This window comes from Myotis myotis, unplaced genomic scaffold, assembly GCF_014108235.1.
Source record: "Myotis myotis isolate mMyoMyo1 unplaced genomic scaffold, mMyoMyo1.p scaffold_m19_p_7, whole genome shotgun sequence".
Taxonomy (NCBI): Eukaryota; Metazoa; Chordata; class Mammalia; order Chiroptera; family Vespertilionidae; genus Myotis; species Myotis myotis.
In genome coordinates, this window is record NW_023416379.1 from 18150662 (window position 1) to 18173159 (window position 22498).

General features: G+C 42.2%; 1 protein-coding gene across 2 annotated transcripts in view; it reads right to left on the reverse strand.

Moving 5' to 3' along the window:
- The window catches only part of SOGA3 (SOGA family member 3), a 38057-nt gene extending 15783 nt beyond the window's left edge, over positions 1 to 22274 (reverse strand). For both annotated transcript variants that reach the window (XM_036317753.1, XM_036317752.1), the window contains exons 1-4: positions 21904 to 22274; positions 18625 to 19847; positions 17952 to 18176; positions 16223 to 16381 (exon numbers count right to left, since the gene is read on the reverse strand). In XM_036317753.1, coding sequence (XP_036173646.1) covers positions 16223 to 16381; positions 17952 to 18176; positions 18625 to 19752 — 1512 coding nt within the window. In that variant the 5' untranslated portion in view covers positions 19753 to 19847; positions 21904 to 22274. The remainder of the gene's footprint in view (positions 1 to 16222; positions 16382 to 17951; positions 18177 to 18624; positions 19848 to 21903) is intronic.
- Positions 22275 to 22498: the final 224 nt, after the last annotated feature.

Consider the following 22498-nt stretch of genomic DNA (forward strand, 5'->3'; position numbering starts at 1 on the left):
TGTCTCTAACCCTCCAGGTCATAGTTCTCCAAGTTGCTTTCTAAAGTGCCCTATTCTTCGCCCTCCTTCACGGGAGGGACCAAGTCAACGACTCTCCTGACTCTTTCACTTTCCCTAGCCTTAGAGAAATGCCAATGTGATAATTCTGATGTCAACTAAGTTACATTCCATGCAATACAACTCAGTAAGAGTTTACAAAAATAACCAGGCAATTATGAGCATAAAAGCACCTATCCTTTGGACCCCAACCAGGGCCTAGTATACAATAGACTTAATTAGTGCTTAAGGCTTCCCAGAGTAAAACAGTTTACAAAACTGGCTATATTTTTCCCCTGCCAGTGGACAGTCAATTTGTAATGTGTTCCATTAAGAGGCAGAATCTGTTTCTATACCTTTTCAAACTGGGCTGGCCTTGTGACTTGCTTTGACCCACAAAATGTGGTGGCAGTCAAATGTAGGAAGAGAGTGACATGCTAGTTCTGACTCTGCCCTCAAGAGACTTTGCACACGTCTGCTCACTCTATTGGAGACATGCTGCCTCATGGGACAAGTCTGGGATAACCTGCCTGCTGGATGAAAGGAGTCACATGGCTCAGCTGTTCCCATTGTCCCAGCCAATAGCCACCCAACTCCCAGAAACAGAGCCTCCCAACTGTCAGCTAAATGTATGTGGGGACCCAACTGAGACTAGAAACCCATATAGAGGACCACAGGATTATGCAAATAAATGATTGTTGTTTTAAGCCACTAAATTTTGGGATGCTTTGTTACATAGCAAAAGCTGTTACATTTAAAAAATACCATGGAGATTGTAAAAGACATTAAGCTAATGAGCTCAGTTGATACTTGTGACAAAAAATCTGTTATTCAAATTTCAGAAAAGCAAAAACATGTAAAATGCCAAGAAAAAGAAAAGAAAAAAGTTAAAGATCATCAAACATAGAAAAAGTAAAATTAAACTCATTTTACTTTACATGTTTCTATTTTCTTGTTTTTGTCAGTATTTTAATTTCATAGAAATTTAAAAATATAACTGAGCTTTAAATAAATTATTTATTTATTTTTTATTGCTTAAAGTATTACAAAGAGTATTACATCTTTCAGTTCTAAATTGCACATACTTGTTTTAATAAAAGTAGGTGTTCAATTAGCACCAAAGGTGTGATATGAGTTAAAAGCTCATAAAGTTCATCCTAACAGTCAAGCTTTTACAGGGTCTGGCTCAGCACATTTTTGAAGTTGTTTTTATCTTTGCACTTAACTTTTATTCTTTCTTTTCAGAAAAAAACAAGTGTACACATACATATTTACAGTGCTTCCTGGATCGGGGTTTCTGATTTATATTTGTCAATTCCACCCTTAGTTTTAGCAAATTTTGTTTGTCCTTCTATTTCTAGAGTTTTCCTATGCTAGGGAAGAAAAATAGCTTTAATTTTACAAGATTGCTTACTAAGTCAATTTACAGAGTTGAGACATAAAAGCATATTCAAAGGAAGCTACACCCAGAAAAATTCTCAATTTAATTCAAAGATTAGGTTTTCCAAATTTCCACTGACTGATAGTTAAGAAGGCCAGAATTTATTTAAAAAGTAGAATGGAGGAGAAAGAAAAAGAAAGTCCTCATTTATTCATTTACTCTATGAAACAATCTTGAAAGATTCGAGAAAGAAAATTGAGCAACAGTTTAAATAGGGATTTGTTTCCAGAAGCTACTAATAAATTAAAACAAAACAACTGTGAACTGTCCATTCTTGGGAAAGATGATGATCTTCTGGATATCAACATAGAGTTTCATGTCACAAAGGTGAAAAGTGTATCTCCCAGAGGTGGAGCCCCACACCTATAATAATAAAAGCGTAATATGCTAATTAGACCGGGCAGCTGAACAGTGGAACAACCGTCTGGATGACCTTCCGCACGAAGCCGGGCTGCAAGGGCCAAAGCAGCCACTGCGGCTGCAAGGGCCGAGCCCCTTGCACAAATTTCGTGCATCGGGCCTCTACTCTTCAATAAGTACTCAACCCTCTTCTGCCAGAAGGTTATTTCCGTTCCTATTTTCTGAGTTATGAGGCTTCCAAACTTATTTTTTGTATCTCTAGTGAATGCCTAAACAAACACTTTCAAATGCTGGAAAAGCGATTTTTCTGCCGTAAAAACCTCTAACCAATGACAAATTAAAACGGTTGGAATCATGTTCTTTGTTGTTGCTTTTTTTTTAGATATAAGAATCTAATTAATTTTCCTTTCTTGGATCTTCCATCTTTCTCTCTTTGTGCTGATGTTGATATCTGTGGCAGAGGAATATGACTTAGTTATGTGCATTTTTTATTGCTAAGAAATATTAATGAGTGAGCTTTGTTAGAACATGATGCCAAACCAGAACATCAATGAAAAAAGACACCTTTGACTCAGTATGGGAATCAGGGTTATCTCCTCAGGGCTGAAAAGCTTTGAATGGCTCTAGAGTTGCATAGTGCTTTTCCCCTTTAAAAGTAACTCCCTGATGCCAATTACTACTTGACAACACTTCTGGTCTTTTCCTAGCATAAGAAAAACATACTGCTTGTTAACAGTTCTTAAAGGTTGTTAGATTGGAACTCATTTTCCATTATAGTAGACTGAAGTTGATATAAACCAACAACTTGAAAAATAAAATATTGAACTTAACTCCAAAATATCTATCTTCCATGGTCTTAAAGTCCATGGATTATCAGAGAGAACAAAAGAAAGGGAGGCTTCTCTTGTTAATGGGATGTGGTTGTTACAGAGCCCGAGGAAATAGAATGGGAAGAAAACTGGGATGATACTTAATAATGATATTTAGTTATAGGTGAGGCTTTTAAAATCTTTTATGAAGAACATTCCTTTTAAAAGTCAGGTTTGGACGCAACTGCCTGCCTTCCATTATGTGGTTCGTATCATATTATCAAAATATCTCTAGATCCTTAGGGAGAAGTAGCATTTGTATTCCTTAAGCTACTCTGGACCCCCAAGGGGCTCAAGGCTACTGGTGAGATAGTTTCTGATACCAGAGACTCTTCCATCATTGTAGAAACCCACTTTTGGAGCAGAGGATCGGTTGTTTGAGGGTTTTCCAAATTACCAATAATGAACTGATCCCAAAATAAGACCATCTTGCTTTAAAAAAGCAAAGGCAACATGATAATTAAGTGCTTCTCTAATATGCATAGCATATAATCCACTTGGATAATACAAAGGCCTCAAAAAGCTCCACATAAACTAAGGGACTTAGAACTGGAAGCTTTCTCAGCTGACATACATAAACTTAGAGAACCTGGTTAGTGACTTTTGAAATAATAAACATTAAAAATTAGTTTATGCCTTAGATACTTGTCCCACAGTAAATGTATGCTTACTAAGCTATGAATGTCATCAGCAAATGCAGAGATTTATACACCCTTCTAATTTGCTCTAGCTAATGAATTGGGTTCTAAGCACCATTGCATTTAGCAATTAAAACACATTTAGAAAAGTATGGCTGAGCACTACTGATAGCCAGCATTTACAATTTGAAATGATGATTTGTCTAGTGTTTTGTATGTTGAGTCTGAACCAGCTTCTATGTTATTAATGCAATGATATTAACATTATTGTTGTATCAGGTTCAGAATCTTGTAAAAAAATCTGCTAAAAGTGCCATTATAAAATGGCAGGACAATAAGGGGTGGGTATTCTAAGGACCTTTAAAATTATTCTTTATATATTATACATTAAGATATTAGTGCTAAAGTTTTAATAGGTCAGAGTATTGAATAATTCCCAAAATGCACTGAAAGGGAACAGAAGCAAGTTTTGGGGGTAATTCCTAGATTATGTTAAAAAGCCTACAATTGTGCTTTGAAGACTTTGGAATTAGGTACCAAATTCTAAAATGTAGACAATTTATATTTCAAAAATCAAGATTTCTAGTCCTTGGGTCCTGGTTACAGTATGGACATGTTGGGTTGGAACTGAACATTGAGATATACCATATCCAGTTAGCCCCAACATTCTTAACACAAATAGCTTCAATCACTCATATAGCCTGCGTGGCCCCTAGTAAAGTGGAATGTTCACTTTTATCTGCCCTGGATAGCTAGGGTTATGTATGTGGAAGGGGCTCAAGAAACCCAAACTTCCAGTAAGTATCTTACAGTAATCATTTCTGTACCACCTAGACTCTGCCTGCTCTTTTCCATGAGCTTGCTTCTATATGAGGTAGGCAACACAATCCCCTTTACAGATAACTTTAATGGATAAAATGTCTTTATTTTTTAAAAATTGATTTGAGGGAGAGCGAGAGAGAGAGAGAAACATCGATGTGAAACAGACACATTGACTGATTGCCTCCCACATGTGCCTGCATGCCTGACCCAGGGCGAGGATTGAACCTGCAACCCAGGTACAGTGCCCTTGACTGGGAAGTGGAATCTGAGTCCCTCAGGGATGCAGGCCAATGCTCTAACTACTGAGCACACCAGCCAGGGCGTCATCTGCATTTTTCTTGATTACTACTAGGGAGAATTTTCCCTAGATATTCTTTTATTAGAGTATTGACAGATTTTAACTAGCAATATAGTTGAAATAACTTAAAAATAAATGGCATAAAATGAAAGATTGAGTTAAATTCTTATTGCAGATTTATGAAAACAAAACAAAAGATTTATGAATAAAGCCTGACAAGCACAATCTCTGCAACCTCTATCCATGTACCAAGTAAGAAAAAGTCATGAATTAAATATAATTATAGAGTGTTCTCTCTGCAATTCTTAAATGCACAAGAAAAAATCTTGTTGCCATGGTTTTATTCAATGATAAGCAACTATTCCTGGGAAATTGGCCCTTTCTCATTTTGAAAGATAGTGAAAGTAGAGGCACAAATAATTGGCTTAATAAAAAAAATTCAGAGTATATTTGAAAAGGAAAATAACTGAATCCAAGCTTTTATAATCAAACAACATATCCATGAGCATATTTTGTTTGTACATATATGTGCACATTCATGGAGCAAATGAGCATGAGTGCATGCCTGTATGCAATGTGCATATATTGGAGCATGCATATGATGCATATGTAGGCACATGTGTATGTGTTTTAGGTCCTGAAAGAAACTTATGCACATCTTAAAAATTCCTTAGTGAATGCTAACACACAAGGACAAACAGAATTACTGTAACCTCTATCCCTATACCAAAAAGATAACTTGAAATCGATTACAAATATTAGAACACATGCTCACCAGAATAAGTCAGAATTTGATTTCACTTTATATTAAAGCTATCTTGATATTCTTTGAAAGTGTATTATATTTGATCAAATCAATCACATCATTCCAAAGTCATTTTGGAGTAGATGGACAATCACTCAATTTCTAAAACTTTCATTTCAACAAAAACAAGTGTCATACACTGTTTATTACTGGCCCTGAGCAATCTGTTTGGAGCTATCAGCGATCCAAAACTTGTGGCTGCCTCTGCTGGGCCTGGGTGTGTGTGGGGAAGGACCAAGCTGCACACCCACCAAGGTCTGCTTTTACTAGCCCTGCCCCAGAGCAGGTCAGGAAAAGACTCAAAGGACCCAGAGATCTGCCTCTGCCTCAGGCTGTCTGTTAGTCTCAGTCACTTAATGAGCTTCCAGCTGTAGTCCTCAGCAGGGCTTAAACTCCACAGGGTGGGGTGAAAGGGATTCCTATGGGTGGGGCTATTGCTTCCCTCCAGGCTAACGCTGCATGGATGGGAAAGCTCTGCATGAGGAAGATGGCTCCTGCAGTATGGGGATGACTCAGCATACGGTGCTTGATTGGGGTTAGGGATGAGAACAGAAGGTGATGACACATGGGGACTAGGTATATTTTTGGGGTGACAGAAATGTCCTAAAATTATATTATAGAGATGTTTACACAATGACATATTTACTAAAATCCATTAAATTGTACATTAAAACAAGTGAATTTATGGTATGTACATTATACTTCAATGAGGCTGTTACAATTTTTTGGATCAGTAAAAAGAAATATTCGGCTAAAGAGAAAGAAAAAAAAATAAAGAGTATATGTCTAAACTGATTTACTCTGAAAATCAGAAGGCAGCTTTAGAAAATATTGTATTCTTACTAAGATAATAAATATGGCCACTAGTAACTAAAAATAGAAGGTCATAGAGGAACCTAAGCCCTGAGGAACAGAGAGCTGTTGGAAATAAGAAAACTCACAAAGGACACTAAAATTCAATGCAAGGATTACATTTTGCACTGGAGTCTTTAAAGAGCACAACCGACATGGCAAAATATTAATTCAATGATATTGAGAACAAACTTGAGAAACTGTCCACGGACACAGGTGAAAAGGATAAAAGGAAGGCAAAAGGATAAGAAGATAGGAGTAAGGAGTACAAAGTGAAGAAAATCTAAGAAGCAAAAGTAGAGCACATGTGATTATCAAGCCTATACTACAAAAAAGCTCCTCTGAGACTATTAATTAATAAATGTTAATTTTCAGATTAAAAGGTCTATGTGTTCTGGACATATTATAAACAAAGACCATCACCTAGATATGCTCTGGCAATATATTTAAACTACTTATTCTCATTTAGCTACCCAAAGGCATTCTTGCCCCTTCTCCGTCATTCTCTGTGCTTCAGGAAGCTGATCTCTGTGTACTGTTTTACCCAGCATCCTTCCTCTACTAGGTGCCTTCTCGCTGGGTGTGGCCAGTAGAAGGCACTGGCAGAAATGCTGAGGGATGAAGCATAGAAGAAAAGATAGTTCAAGGTATTTCTCCTCACTCCCTTACTTTTTCAACACATCTTCATAATAGTAGCTATGACCCCTCCAGATGACAGCTCCTATTGGCTGGACTTCCTCCAGAGTCCCAGCTTTCACTGGTCCCTGTAACATTATTTCTTCAGCAGTGTCTTCATCCCTAGAGGTGGTGATGGTTTCCTTGAAAAATAATACTTTCCATACAACAGATCCTCCTAAATTCACACAGATGGCTACCACCTGATAAAGGTCTATGAAAATTTCTTCCATGTGCAAGGAGGCGGTGGATAAAACCACATACGAACTTAGTAGTGGCTCACCGTGCACTTAAACAGAAGAACCAGTTGTACTGTCGAATTATTTCTACTATTTTTCAAGGTTCTTGGCCAATGTAATGGTAAGAACACTTACTCTGTGAAGGAAAGAAAAATAATATAGTTCATTTTATTAGCCACTTACCACTATGATTAATTGGTCAGAAAAACTGAAAATAATTGAACTAGCTAGAACATGAACATAGAATAGTTTAAATTTTTAATTTTAAGCACTTCTGAGTTGAATCATGCTGAATATAAATGGTTCCATTAAGTGAAATATATAAGAATGAAATGGAAGTGACAGGAGAGAAACTAAATGACATCTTTCAATGTCATCTTCAACTGTCATTTACAATCTGGATAAAGATCAGTTTAACTGACCCTGAAACATAAAAAATGGAATTTGAATGCAGATAGCAACTGAGTGATGTGTTTCCATTAAAATGAAATCAAGCCTAAAATCTTCAAGATACAACTAAATTTTCAATTTGGAAAATACTAAAATTGCATGTTATATTTACTCAAATGCAACACAAGTATTAGAAAACGAAGGAACTGAATAAATTCTAATTTAAGGAGCAAGAGGTGAACTCCTCTGACAGCAAGCACAGCCTCTGAACTGCTCTTCTCTTGCCTAAGCATTTATTGGTGGTTTTTGTATGTATAACAATCTTTGCATGTGAGTGAAATAGAAATATGGTTCTTAAAGTCAGCAACCATAGAATTTAGATGTGGAGTCAAGCAAAGTATCTTGTGCTTGAACACAATAGCCCTCCTCTCGCTGCTAAATGTTGAAGAACATTTACAGAGCAGCGAAGGAAGGAGAGACACACTTATCCAGACAGATTGGAGTCCTCAGCCGCACTGATGAATGCAAGGGCAGAGGGTGCAGCTGCATTGTCTGCACATCCTCCCAAACATATGCAAATGTGAGCCAATGGTGGGGAAACAGTGAGAACTAAGGACATGCCTCACGGGAGAGGGAACAGGCAGGCGAAACAAGTTAGAATCAAGTTAGAACGACTGACTATATAGTGAAGTAAAATGTAAAGGGGGAGCCTTGGAGTAGTAGACACTCATGGCAAGAGACATCCGTGTTTCAAAGGCCTGTACAGAGGAACTGGAGTCCTAGATAGATGACCTTCCAATCTCATGGACTTAAAAATTCTTTCTGGGAGTGAAGTCTTAGTTAGCTAATCTAGAGCACTGTGGGACTAATAACAACAGCAGCAATAATATTTAAAATCTACACTGTACCTTACAGGTTATAAAGCACTCTCACACATATTATCTCATATTATCTTTGTGAATACACTGGATAAGGAAAACATTTATTTTCCTTTAAGAGGTGATTAAATTGAGAGTCAGATATTAAGTGACCTATCTGAAAAAACACAGGGGACAGAGTCAACAGACCTGAAAATACTTTTCTAGGCCTATGTTTCTAGGTTGTTGTTTGTTTTTTTGTTTTTGTTTTTCCCAAAGAGTTGCTTTTTGCAAGATAAAATAGTTTTTTCCTATAGGCACCTTGGCAGTCTCAGAGCATTCCCTAGATGTGTGCTAGAGATACAGAACTTGGAGAATACTGAGGTCCCTAAAGAGGGCAGGTCATCTGTGGGTCGGGAAGAACATGGAGATGGCTGTGGAAGGGGCAGCCCCAGTCCCTGCAGGGAGGTTGTGCAGCACTGGCCAGTGGAGACCATGAGCTTGGAGACAGACAGATGGTTGTGGAGCCAGCCTGCTACTCCTGATATTAACCTTCCTGAGTCTCCCGTGTTCATCTCTAAAATGAAACTATTAACAACATAATTATACATAAAGAATCTGGCACAGTGGCTGCCTTCTAATTAGCACTTACCACATGGTTATCAAGCAACTGCAGCCCTGGGGCAATTTTTTCATATCTCTTCAACCAAATTAACTGCTGAATTGACTATCCCAAACACTGAAGATTTAAAGCAAATCGAGTTGAATGTCTTTGGGAATGACAGCATCTGCAGTCCTCTCTCGTCTGAATCTGCATTTCACATGGAAGCTAAATTGCAGAGCTGGTGTCAAGGTGTCAGAAGTGTCCCTTGTTCTTGGACTCCTATCCTTCCCCTTCCCAAGAAGCCCACAAGAGCTGTTGCAGGGAAGACGCGTTGCTTCTGGGGAATAACTAGGGTTTGAGAGAAGCAAGGTAGAGGACTGGGAGTTTCTATCGGGAAGAAAGTCTCAGGAGACATCTAATTCTGGAAGCGTGGCGAGTTACTCATTGGCTTCCTTCTCATTTTGTTTGCATTGCACTGAGCACCCTGGAAAGAGGCCTGGTGCTGAGTCATGCTTCTCATTCTCTGCAAAAGAGGGTCTTAAACACCTCTCCCAACTTCCATTCATTCTCTCATTCAAAATTAGTGACGGTTTATCAATCTTGTGTCAACAAGTTCTGGTTTGTTGTGGACACAGTGATGAATAAGACAGAGTCAGTCCTTACTCTCAGGGAGTTCAGTGCAGGGCAAAAAATATATGCAAATGAAATAACAATTGTTACAATTCCTATGTAATAAAAGCCTAACATGCTAAGTGTCCGGTCAACAGGTCAGCCGTTCAACCAATCAAAGCATAATATGCTAACAATATGCTAAGGCCGCTCAACTGCTCGCTATCAGATGCACTGACCACCAGGGGGCAGACGCTCCGACCAGTAGGTTAGCTTGCTGCTGGGGTCCGGCTGATCAGGACTGAGCGAGATGGGCCGGACATGCCCTGGAACTCTCCCTTGGTCCCTCCCCGCTAACCAACCTCCCATGTCTCTCCCCGATCGTGCACTGGTGGGGTCCCTCAGCCTGGCCTGTGCACTCTCACAATTCGGGACCCCTCAGGGGATGTCGGAGAGCCAGTTTTGGGCCAATTCCAAACTGGAGTCCCAGTTTGAGGGACTCCGCTGGTGCACGAATTTGTGCACCAGACCTCTAGTATTACAGAAGAATGTATCTAATTACTACATGCCAGGCACTGAACTGGTGTTGAGTGATCAAAACAGGTATAGCCCTGTCCTGATATCAAAGTATTCAGTACAGTGATGCAAATGTGCAACCTGTAAAAGGCTGTCTTGTCTATAAAAAAATAATTAACTTAAGGTCACGGACTTTTCTCATGGTGACACTTACTGTTTGCTTTAAAAGGTGGCTAATATAAAGTCAAAGTTTTTGGTTTTTAGACTCAACAAAAAGGGTGAGACAGTAAGACAAAGCTATTTGTACTGCTAAGGGGCGGGGGGGCCTTCTCCGGCAGCCAAGGGTGGCCAGGGTAGAGGGGAGTGGGAGAGAATAGTGTTGTCAATTACTGCCCAAAAGCCAAAAGGCACCATCACAGCCCACCCTCAGAGTCCCTTGAGGAAGGAACTAGGTCGTTAAATGGGGGTCAGTTCTACAAGAGGTTTTGGTTGGTCACATACATAAAGGCCAGGTAACCCCTGAGAGATTCTTACCCTCTTGCAGAGACTTTCGCCTTCAAAAACATCAAGGAAGTCATAGGGGGATAAAAATAAATTAAATTTCAATAATAACAAAATACAAATGTTTGGATATCCTATCTAATAGAGAGGGAATATGCTAATTGACCCTCACACTGTCGCAAAGATGGCGGCACCCACAGCCAATAAAGAGGAAATATGCTAATTGACTGCCACGCCCTCAAAGATGGCAGCGCCCACAGCCACAAGATGGCTGTGCCCAGTCCCCTCAGCCCCCCAGCCACCCAGGGCTGCCCAAGGCTCAGGTAACCAGGACCGGCTGAGGCTTGTGCTGCCAGCAGTGGCAGCAGCAGAGATGTGATGGGGTGGCGCCTTCCCCTGATCACCAGGTCGCCTCCCACCTCTGAAGGCTCCCGGACTGTGAGAGGGATGCAGGCCGGACTGAGGGACCCCCCGTTCAGTGCATGAATTTTCATGCACGGGGCCTCTAGTTTACTCATAACCAACAATCCTTCCTCAGGTGCCACACCCGCTACAAAGAGCTTGGTAGCCACCCAGGGGCCGATTTCATCCCGGAGACTACACGGTTTCACCCCAGAGAACTATATAAAGTCACCTCGGAGACTTTCTGCCGGAGTCAGAATGTCCGGGTGCCATCCTTCAATTCTCTAGTTTATTTACTCCTGGAAAAGATGCTGAATTCTTTGGTTGCCACGAGGCCTTTGTGCTTCCGGGGGTGAAGAGCTAAGGCTACACCAAAGGTGTGGCTCCGATTATTGAGAAAGCTCCACCGGCCCTCAGCCTAGCACACCGGGTTTTTAGTTCTGATTTTTTTCACTAAACCAGGTCTTGAATGCTGAGCAACAGCAATAACCAGAAGCATTGTAGGTCTTTGCTAATTTATCACTCAGCCTTTTTTCTTTATTACATGCCCTACCAAAACCAAATATAGTTACAATCAGTTCTTTTATATAAGAAAATAAAAGGGTAATTATAATTATGCAGGGCAAATATTTGTTTATTAATGTTTTCTGTTTGCAAAGAGAGTCTGAGTATATAGCTAGATATAATTTCTATAGTAAAGACAAAAACCCAAAAACGAAAAGAACAAGACCCAGAGACAGAAATTTATAGCATTAATTATTTTTTTGTTCAAGAATGAAAGTTCCTGGTAATAGATAGGCTATATTAACCAAATACACAGGAAATAAAAATCCTAAGATAGATGGTGCTATTGTAGTAGGCCAGTTAAGAGCCCTCTAGAGCAAAGACCAGAAAAAATTAAGAGAATCATTTTCTTTTAAGTCTCTCGTGTGAAAGTGAGGGATGAGACAACACAAAGAATACAGATTCTCAAATGTAAAGGATCTAATAAACCATCCTCATCATCATCTCAGTTACTTTTTTCTCTTTCCATTTTTGAAGGTCCTCTGTTGGCCATTTATTTGCTCAAATGGCTTTTACTTGATGCTTCTCCAAGCACCAGACCTTAAAAGTGGCATGAGAAGACCCTCCTTCCTGAAGAGTAGAGGAATTTCAAAGCTTTGAAAATGATTCTTTCTACAGCAGCGGGACTCCATGAAGAGCAGTGACCCTCAATGAAATGAAGCAAAGACTCACCCTTCACAGACCCTCACTTTATGCTATCTGTGCCTTAACCTGTCCTCGAATTCAAAGAGTTGGTTGTACTTTCCATAAAATAACATCGCTATGACTGTGTGTGATGCTAAAAGATAGACCATCACTCTTCCCAGGTTACATAAAGGTGAAGGCATTTTTCTACTGCGAGAAAGCATACTGCTAGTAGCCACCAGTGTTTTATAATCTAAGTGAGAATGCCATTAAGGTTCTGAGGCAGCATCCTAAGAGGTCCCTCTTGTTTGCGATTGGCAGACTATCGGCTATTTCAATACAAGCAACAAACTGCAATAAACATATTTAATTACCTCCATCCCGTCTCTATGCAACTCTTCTTACTCCCAGAAGCCTACTCCATCCTCTCAGGGGGAGGAGATAAGCAGACGGATGTGAGCAGTTGCACAGAACTTTGGGCAACCACCAGCCCTGAGAGCAATTGGTCAACACCCTTGAAGCCAGTTAAACCTTCAGTAAATGGTTTCCAACTCCTACAGATGGGCTGTTGGTCCCAGTTGTGCTATTCAACATCTATATGACTCCATATAAGAAACTAAAATCTGGGAGTTGGAGGATTGCTTCTCTCTAATATATTCTATTTAATATTTTATGATTTTACTTCATAACTAATATCTTCTCTTCATAATGGAAAGCTTGGCCTGGGTCTATTTTCTCCACTGGTAGAATGCCACAAAGGGGTGACAGTCGTCCGGTTAACGCTCACCAAGGATTTGAATATGTTTTCCTTTTACGACCAAGGAAGCAGATAGTTAAATGAAGTCGTTATAATCATATAGGGACAAGTCATAGTCCTACCCGACAAAGTGAGGCACTTATTACTACAATTCAGTTTTAATATTTATGTTCTTGGAGGGCAAAAAAATTACAACTACAAAAATCTTATTTAAATGAAACATTTCTGATTTCTAAACATATTTTTAAACTACTTTTACTAGTTCTGACACTTTTCTGAACATTAAAAAGGTCAACACCACATGAATTATTATGGAACTTTCTTGCCAGAATATTTTTAACTTCCCCTTTGTTACATTTAGAATCCCTCAAATTTTTATTTTCCATTCTCTTGCCCTTCCTCTCTATTTCTGCCACCCCCACCATCTTCTCTAACTGTAAATGCTATTTCAGAGCCCATCTTTTTAATAAAAAGTTACCTTTAAAAGCTGATGTGCTGCATATCTGGGTTTTTTTTTTCTTTAAGGGTCCTCACCTTTATTTGGTTTTATGACATCCATCTTCCATGGAGATAAGTGCTCACTCAACTATTAAATGCACAAAATCATGCAGCATCACTGTGCATGCCTGTTCTTAAAATTCCTTACACTTTTACTGTTGTAGTCTCTACTCAGGGATTGGAATTTGGCTTTTATGACTCCAAGGAGAAAGCAAATTGCCCCTTTGGCAGGAACATATATACCTACACTATTTGGTGCTACAAGAGCGTGTTCTTAATCCAGAGTTAGAGCCCTGAAAGAGGAAACAGTCACTGGAAAGGTGTGAGGAACAGAAACAAGGACGCTGATTCTGAATCACAATGATTCTCCTGTGGACATTCCCAGGTTCCAGCCCTTCTTCCCAGTAGCCAGGTTATTTTAGCTTTTATGTTAAGATGGGAGTGGTCCCACCTGTCTGGCTAGTAAACAGCCAGTTTATAGGCATTTTCCCCTTTCCTGGACATAGGATGAAAATCAGAAAGCTCTGATGCCATCCTGAAAGCCAACTTTCTAGATACCCACTTGAAAAGCATTCACATGATACCAAATCACCAAGTGTTTCTCTTTTATCCTTGGTAATCAAATGAAGTTCGTTTTGGCTTGAATGTTGTTTTTTTTTTTAAATATATTTTATTGATTTTTTACAGAGAGGAAGGGAGAGAGATAGAGAGTTAGAAACATCGATGAGAGAGAAACATCGATCAGCCGCCTCCTGCACATCCCCCACTGGGGATATGCCTGCAACCCAGGTGCATGCCCTTGACCGGAATCGAACCTGGGACCCTTCAGTCCACAGGTCAATGCTCTATCCACTGTGGCTTGAATGTTTTTAATTGTATAAACAAATATGGGGTAAGGCAAGTGAGGTAAACCATGGAATGAGCCTAAAATGAAACCAACAGTGAACTTTCTCTTTGCTTGCCCATAAGAAGGTATTTAATAGCTAGTGTTCTGGGTTGAATTGTGTCCTCACAATTCATATTTTGAAGTCCTAACCCCAAGTACCTCAGAATGTGACCTTGTTTGGAGATAGGTTCTTTATAGAGGCAATCAAGCTACAATGAGGTCGTTAGGGTGGGCCCTAATCTAATATGATTGGTGTCCTTACAAGAAGGGGAAATTTAGACACAGGCAGCTATAGAGAGAATGCCATTTGAAAGGGGAGACAGTGATCTACAAGCTAAAAGAAGAGGTCTGAAACAGATCCTTCGTTCACAGCCCTCAGAAGGAGTTACCACCCCCTTGATTTTGAATGTCTTGCCTCCAAAACTCTGAGAAAATAGATTTCTATTGTTTAAGCCATCCAGTTTGTGATACCTCATCACAGCAGCCCTACCAAACTAATACAACTACCTACTTTATTCTTTCCCTGGAAATTAAACTGTCAATCTTTATAAATTTCAACTGTACATTACTGTTGAAGAAACATATATCTATTCCATTTCATATTTGATCTCTTAACTTTAGAAAAAAAAATCCATGCTGCTCTTTAATTATAATGTCCTGGATTTCCTGATAAAATCTGTGATAGCCACAGGAGCTGCTGAGAAACCTAGAAAACAACATTTCACAGCTGAATAGACAGAAGTCACCCAGTTAGTTACCAGTAAGGTTAGTCACCTGGCTCCCAGTCTCCATGATTTTTCTACAGTAGCACACAGCCACCTTGGGCATTAGCCAAGAACTGCAGGTCATTAAAATGTCATGTTAGGAATGTTTGAAGTCAGGATAGTATAAGAATAAGCAGAAACTCAGATCACAAAAAGAGTTTACCCCACTGAAACAGTTTTCTACAATTCCTGGCACATATTCTTAATCAGACTATTAATAATTTCACTGTTACATGGAAGAAACACTTTTATACCATTTTGAGATAAGCACAGCAAATGGGAAAACTGCATATCTCAGTTAGTCCATGGAAAGATTAAGATCTTCATTTCAAATCTGCATATTTAAGCACAGAAAAATGTTCAGAAGACCACTTATGTAATTTGGTGATTCTCAAGTTTTCACAAGTCATACTGAATGTCTGAGGCCATTTTAAAATATATATATTATTTTAACTCAAGTTGTTACTTATTACTGATAGGCCTTTTCTGTTTTGTTTTGCTTTGTTTTTCTCTTTCAATTATTTCTTTTGATGTTGAGTTTTTTGAGAAGATTCAGGGACACATGGAAGGAATCTTGAAATAGCTGATGTGGAAGAGAAATCTGACTCTTCTACCAATTAAATAGATTTCAACTCAAACAAAGGAAACCTTTAAAATAGGTATGCTGTGATAGAATTAGCTGCTGCAGCAGATCTTTTAAGGGTTAGTCACTGCTGATGTTCTAAGCATTAGACCATTTGGAGACTGTTATAAAAAGGGTTCAAGCAATGATTAGATCAGATAGACTGGATTGTATTATATTAGATTAAATGGACTGTATGGCAATTTTCATCCTAAAGGTGCATGGTTCTACGAACTCAGTAGTAATATTATCAAACCATTTCTTCCCCTCTGCTAACACAAGGCTTATTCCTTCATATGCGTGACACCCTTTGTGTTTGGAATAGCAATGTAATTTATTTCATTAACATGTATTTAGATGACATAGGCTAGGACATTAGTCACAGCTCATATAGATCAAGTAAGTGGAAGGGCTGAAGTCAAATTCTCATTTATTAGTACAAACTCATCTATCTGTTATTTATTAGGTGAAGGCAACAAACTGTCTTATAATCATGAAAAAATCAAAATATTTTAACAATCATATTAGTCCTTGGAATTGTTTCCTAAAGAGCTAAAAATAATTAGCACAGCATGAAATAATTGAATACTAACCTCCTTCATTTTTTCCAGTTCATTCTGTAAAGCTTGCTTTGCAATCTCAACTTCTATAAGCTGTTGCCTCAGTTTCTCATTTTCATCTTCTGTTGTCGTTCTCTTTTCTTCCACATTTTCCAATTCATGGTGAAGTCTCACAGATACATCCTTTGCAACCTAAATTAAAGTGTGTGTAACAACAAAATATAATTAAAGACAACAAAATATATTCATATTAAAAGTAGTAAGAGCCAATACTTATATGCCATATGCAGGCATTATTCCAGATACTTTACATATAGCCCGTTCACATACAACAATCCCATGAATAGGTATGATTATCATTCCTGTTTTATAGATGGAGAACTCTAAGTCTTGGATATGTGAAGTAATATGCTCAAGGTCAGATAGCTTACGAGTGAGCAGGCAGTCTGGCTCTCCACTCTGTTCCCTTAACCTCTACCCTGCATTGTAGCAATAAATGTTCAATTGTATCTATCATGTGTAGGCAGTTTTGCCTCCTGTTCTAAAATTATCCTGGAAATTTTAGGGTTTAGAAAAGTGGAGTAGTCTTGTGTGGTGGCTCAGGAGCCAGCCTGGCTAGCTACCAGCTGACTTACAGGGCCAGATGGAGACTGGGCACCCAACATGAGAAAAAGGTTCAGGGTAAGTACCTGTTAAATGATGTTATCAATAATCCCTACTTTATAGTTTTTTTTTTCCTTGAGAAATATATGAGATAATAATATCGGGTGTCCCCAAAAATCTATACACACACTTTGAATAATTACAAAGGCAGTGTTTATTAAAATAGATTTCATTTTCAAAATTGAGCTATCTGCTGTTAAAGTGTGTGTACATTTTGGGGGGACACACTGTATATATAACAATGCTTGCCATGGTGCCCAGTGCCCAACGAAGTTAATACCCAACAAAGGTAAGAAAAAGAAGAAATAATACACTTTCATAAAATGTTTTTTTGAAAACAAATGTAGGATAATTACATTTGATTTTCCTATCTTGAAGTTAATATAATTAAAATTATATTTTTGGTTATTCAAGGCCATGCAGATAACAACTGACTTACAGTCAAACCGAACTAAACAGACCACACCTGCCTAAAAACGCATTTCCAAGTTGAAATTTCTCCTCTGGGGGAGATTCTGAAGAAGCGACTTCCCATTAAAAATAATGTGAAATGTTTCTTTTACTTACTTCACTCTCCCTTTACCTCCAAAAGGGGTCTTAAGTTGGACAGTTTCCTTTTGGGGGAGTTATGGAAGTGGTAAGTACCGCAAAGGACTCCTGGAAGATAGGTGGGGTCTTGCAGGGAGAAATCTCAAACTCTTCCCAGTGCTGTTCCTATTCAGGGCTTCAACTACTCTGCTCTTGAGCGCCTGATTCCACCGGGCCTGCACTGGCACGACAGATTCTGGAGGCCAGACCCAGGCCAGAGCCTGCGCTCTGCCACACCCTGCTTTCCGCCAGGAAGGGGGGCGCCCTCTTCCCACCGCCTCTGTTAGAGCCACCTCACTCCCAGGAGAGCCCACAGAGCTCTTCCCATCCACCTGTCTGTTCTTCCCTTCTCCTTCCGGCACTGATACTTCGTGGTCAGAACTGCGAATCTCCGTGTCCTCAAAGCCCTCTGCCAGCCATTACTGAAGGCCTTTCAGAGTTCCCACCCGCCCTGGGCCCTGGCCCCCACCCGCCGCCCCTGCCGCGCGCCCCGAGTCCCCGCGCCGCAGACCTTGAGGTCCTGCTCCAGGCTGCGCAGCAGCTCCCCGTCGATCTCGCCGGTCTGCGCGTAGCGGAGCCTCTTGCGCTCGGCTTTGCGGAGGCGGTACTGCAGGATCCGGCAGTTCTTGTTGGCTCTCTCCAACTCGTGGCGCATTTCCTGCAGCTGACAGGCATCCTCCTCGAAGAAGCTGTCCCTCATTTCGTCCATCTCGGTCCTCAGCTCGTCGATCTCGTTCTGGGGTGACAGGCCGCGGGTCAAAATCCCCCTCGCCCCCCACCCCTCTGACACACACCGGGTACACCCCATCCCAATTTCAAATCCTCAGCGTTACTGCCCCCTCTCCAGCAGACAGGAATGACAGGGAAACTTAGCCAAACGGGCCCTCTTTAGGCCTCCTCGCGCGTTCCTACTCCACCGAGCCCTCTCCATGAAAATGTGGGCAAACCATGGTAATTAGGCAAACGAAGGTCCAGATTTGGATTTACAGGAAAACCTAACGCTACCAATCTCCGGCGGTTTAAAAACCGGAAAAGGCCAGGGCACCCCCTCCCCTCGTTTCCTGTGCCCCTCCCTCCTTAAGGCTCCCTAACAGGTTAGCAGCCTCTCTCCCTCGCCGGACACGCCCTAATCCTCCGGGGCCCACACCTCCCCTCCCCCAGCCGCCAACCCCCACCCTCCTCACCTTGAGAGTCTCGTTTTCCTCTCGAAGCTTCTCCATTTCCTCCTGCATTTCTTCCTGCTCCTGGCGCTGCTGCGGGTGCGGGTGCGGGTGCGGCTGCGAGGGAGGGGGCGCCGCCGCCCGCATGCCGGCGCCGCTCGCGCTGCCCTCCGCGCTCTGCTGGGGACCCTCGGCCGCCGCGGCCATTGGGAAGGAGGCAGGGACGGCAGGAGATTCGCCACCGGCAGGGGCGCCGGAAACCGGGGAGCTTCGGGGGCTGCCACTGCCACCGTTCTTGGTGTGCATCTGAGCCGCGGCCGCCGCCGCCGCCGCCCGCTCTTTCTTGAGATGGAACTGGATGAGCTCAGACTGCAGACATCCTTCCTTCCAGTAGCTCCCTCCGCTGTTGCTTCCCCCCACTAGGCCGCTTCCGGAGTTTCTACTGCCGGGGCCTGGGGTTTTGACCGCGGAGGAGGATGGCGCAGGGGAGACCCCCTCCCCGCCGCTGCCGCCCCTCTGCGGAGCTCGGACTCCTTTCCCTCGCCAGCCCCTGGGCGGCGGCGGCTGCTGCGGAGCGCCCCCCTCCCTTTCCCCAGAGCCGCTGCCGGCTCCTCCTACTTCCCCACCCCCTCCTCCTTCTTCCCCGAGCGGAGGGGGTTCCCCGAGTTTAGAGGACACGGGCTCGAGGTTCCCCGGCGGCTCCTCCGTGGGGCCAAGCCTCCGGCCGCCCACCGGGGCCAGGGTTGCCGCGGGGGCCGCTTCAGCACCAGCCGCGGGCTGGACAGCTCCCGGCACAGCCCCTTTGGGAGCCGGGGGCGCCGCCTTCTCCGCCCCGCCTCCGCTTCCTCGGCTGCCGGCCCCAGGCACCGCGCGGCCCGCGGTCTTGTTGCCCTGCTGCTGCTGCTGCTGTTGCTGCTGTTGCTGCTGCAATTGCTGCTGCCGAACAGAATTGAGTTTAGTGCCTGCCCCCACCGGGGACCGGGTAGCTGCTGTGGCCTGTCGGACCGTATTGTCCCTCAGTCTAGCGGGTGACTGAGCTCGCTGCTGCTTTCTGCTGCTGCCCTCCGGGTGCAGGCGAGCCTCGGTGGCGGCGGTGGCAGCGGAAGCTGCGGCTGTGGCAGGGGCAGCGCCCCCGGTCGGTGGCTGACTCATGGCTGTCTAGGAAGAATCTACTGGATGCGATTTAGAGTGGTCCATCGCCAGATCACTTTCTTCCCTCCTCACCGCCACCAAACTTCCTTTCTAATCTGGAACAGAAACAAAAGGAAAACATACAAGCTGTCTGCATTGTTACAGAGCAATGCAAGAAAAGTCCTTGAAAATGAGGTTTGGAAGGTGCTTAATAGAGGCCTTGACTTCAGGATTAAGATGCAGAATTGTCCATTCTCGTTTTGCCAAGGGAGGCGCTATCTCCAACCCATTCCATTAAAATGATGGCGATGTGAAAGCAGTTGAACCTTACATTCTCAAAGTAGCATGTTTTGGCAAGGGTGAGACATGGAGCCAGAAAAAGAATGGAGGGCAAGGAAGATTTAAAAAAAAAAAAAAAAGAGGGTTAAAGTCCAGAAGAAGTTTCAGAGGAAAAGGAGATGTCAACTAGAGTTGTAAATACCCTAATTTTTCAACTTTGGTTTTTCTCACCTCAAAACTGCAATTTATAGAGGGTTCTGTTTAATTAATATTCCCAGTGTCAATTGCAGGAAAGGGTTATGAAGGAGGCTCCTGAAGAAAATTTCCTAGGGATAAATGATACTTTTCTCAATGTTCTTAGTTGGAAAAACGCACCCAACTTCCTTTTTACTAATATATATATATATATATTTAAACAATGAATGTCATTTTCAAGAAAATAATGGCACTAGAAATCATCTATATAGTTTAGTCATTAGCAGTTCTGAAAGGATTTTACTTTTTAAGCGTTGGGAAATAATTTTTAAAAACTTTTAGAAAAGCCCTAACCGGTTTGGCTCGGTGGATAGAGCGTCAGCCTGCGGACTGAAGGGTCCCGGGTTCGATTCTGGTCAAGGGCATGTACCTGGGTTGCGGGCTCATCCCTAGTAGGGGGTGTGCAGGAGGCAGCTGATCGATGTTTCTCTCTCATCGATGTTTCTAACTCTCTATCCCTCTCCCTTCCTCTCTGTAAAAAATCAATAAAATATATTTAAAAAAAACAACTTTTAGAAAAGTTTATTGACAGATGTGCACAATTTCTTTAAAATACAGGTGATAACTTTTTCTACACTTATCCACATTTCATAGTTTTGTGAATTTTTTTATGTTTAAGTGTAATTGCTGGATAGAAAATATTTTTATTCTTAAGTATCTTCTCAGATGATATATCATAGGCAGAGTAATATTTTTCCAGTGCCCAGTGCCTCCTATGGAGCCAAATTCTGAGACAGGAGGACCCTGCAACCAATAAGGCTGCTGCATCCTCGCTCTGCACCCAGAAGGCTGGTGCATCCTAACTCATGGTGATAAGACCAATTTCTATTGTGTATTTTTTCAAAGAAGAAGCCATCCATGGTATTTAAAATCTGGAAAATAGCAAACCATTGCCTCCTGGGTTCTCCCTAGTGATCCAGCTAGCTAGTCAGCTAGTCAGCTAGTCAATTAGGTGCCTTTTCCTTAGAAATACAATTTTCCTCTAAAGCACTGTAAAGGGCATGACTAGGCAGAAAGTTCTGCTTTAGAAAAATCTTCCTGTTAGGAGACGAGATACTTGCTAGTTACTTCACTAGCATTTTTCTTATTATTGTCTATTTTCAGTAGCATAACTTAGTCAACACGCAGTAAATCCTCATGTTATAAAGAAATATTACTAGAGGGCCGTCTCCAACTCCCTTTCTCTTCTCGGGATCTCCTTCCAACTCAGTTTGGAAAATAAAAGTGAACAAAGAAGACTTGGGGAGGGGGGTAAAAGCTGTCCACCAACTTATTTTCTACTGTTCTCTTTGAGCCACATACTCCTGGAATGTGTGGCCTGGTTCATCTGTGTGGGTCACACTAACATGGATCGCTCAAACAAGCTATTTTGCCAATGCAAACTTATTTTTGGTTTGAATTGGGCAGAATCATCCTGGAGCTGAGAGCCACCGGAGAACACCAAACTCTGTCCCCAGACAGGCCTAGCCCAGGAGAAAGCCGGGCTTCCACAAGCAAAGGTATCTGACTGCTGTCACGTGGTTCTCCCCAAGTGACAAGATGCTGTGTCTCCTCCCCGCAGAAATTATCAACCAAGCAACCCCAGAACAGCCCAAAGGAACACGTTTAATCTGCAGTTTTATCTACCCGTTAACCTACCCTGTCTTTCATCCCCATCCATTTAGAAATCCGGGAGAACCATTCACTTCTCAGCAGAGGAGATGGTTGTAAGTTGATGCAAATCAGCAGCTTTCCTTCTGATCTTCCAGCGACCGCAGGGTTTATTGTTTTGTCCAGAGAGAGGAACGTTTAACTTCGTAGTATCATATTCGACTTTCTGGGTAAGCAGGACTTTGGGCCCGCCGGCCCCAGTTCCACACCCACTGGATTTCTCCAAACAATGGCGTTGACCTGTGGACTCAGCGGCCCCCGGAGCGGCTTCCTTCCAGGCGGTCCGCGGCCGGGCTGGAGCTGCGGCTCGGAGCAGGGGACCGCGGAGGTACCAAGCCGTGCCAGACGCTCCCCAGGAAGCCCAATGATATTCATGAGCTGACCTCACCGGCTAGGCAAGGGAGGGGCGGGATTGCAAGGGAGGACACAGTAGAAGTGACCAAAGAGAGGCTACTTTCAAGAGGAAGGAGAAGAAGGCGGGGACGGGGGAAGGGGTGGGGGTGGCAAGAAGACAAAAAGGCCCAGCCACGCCCGAGATGGAAGCTCCGTAGCCCGGCTCAAAGTACTTGCTGCACTCCCGTAC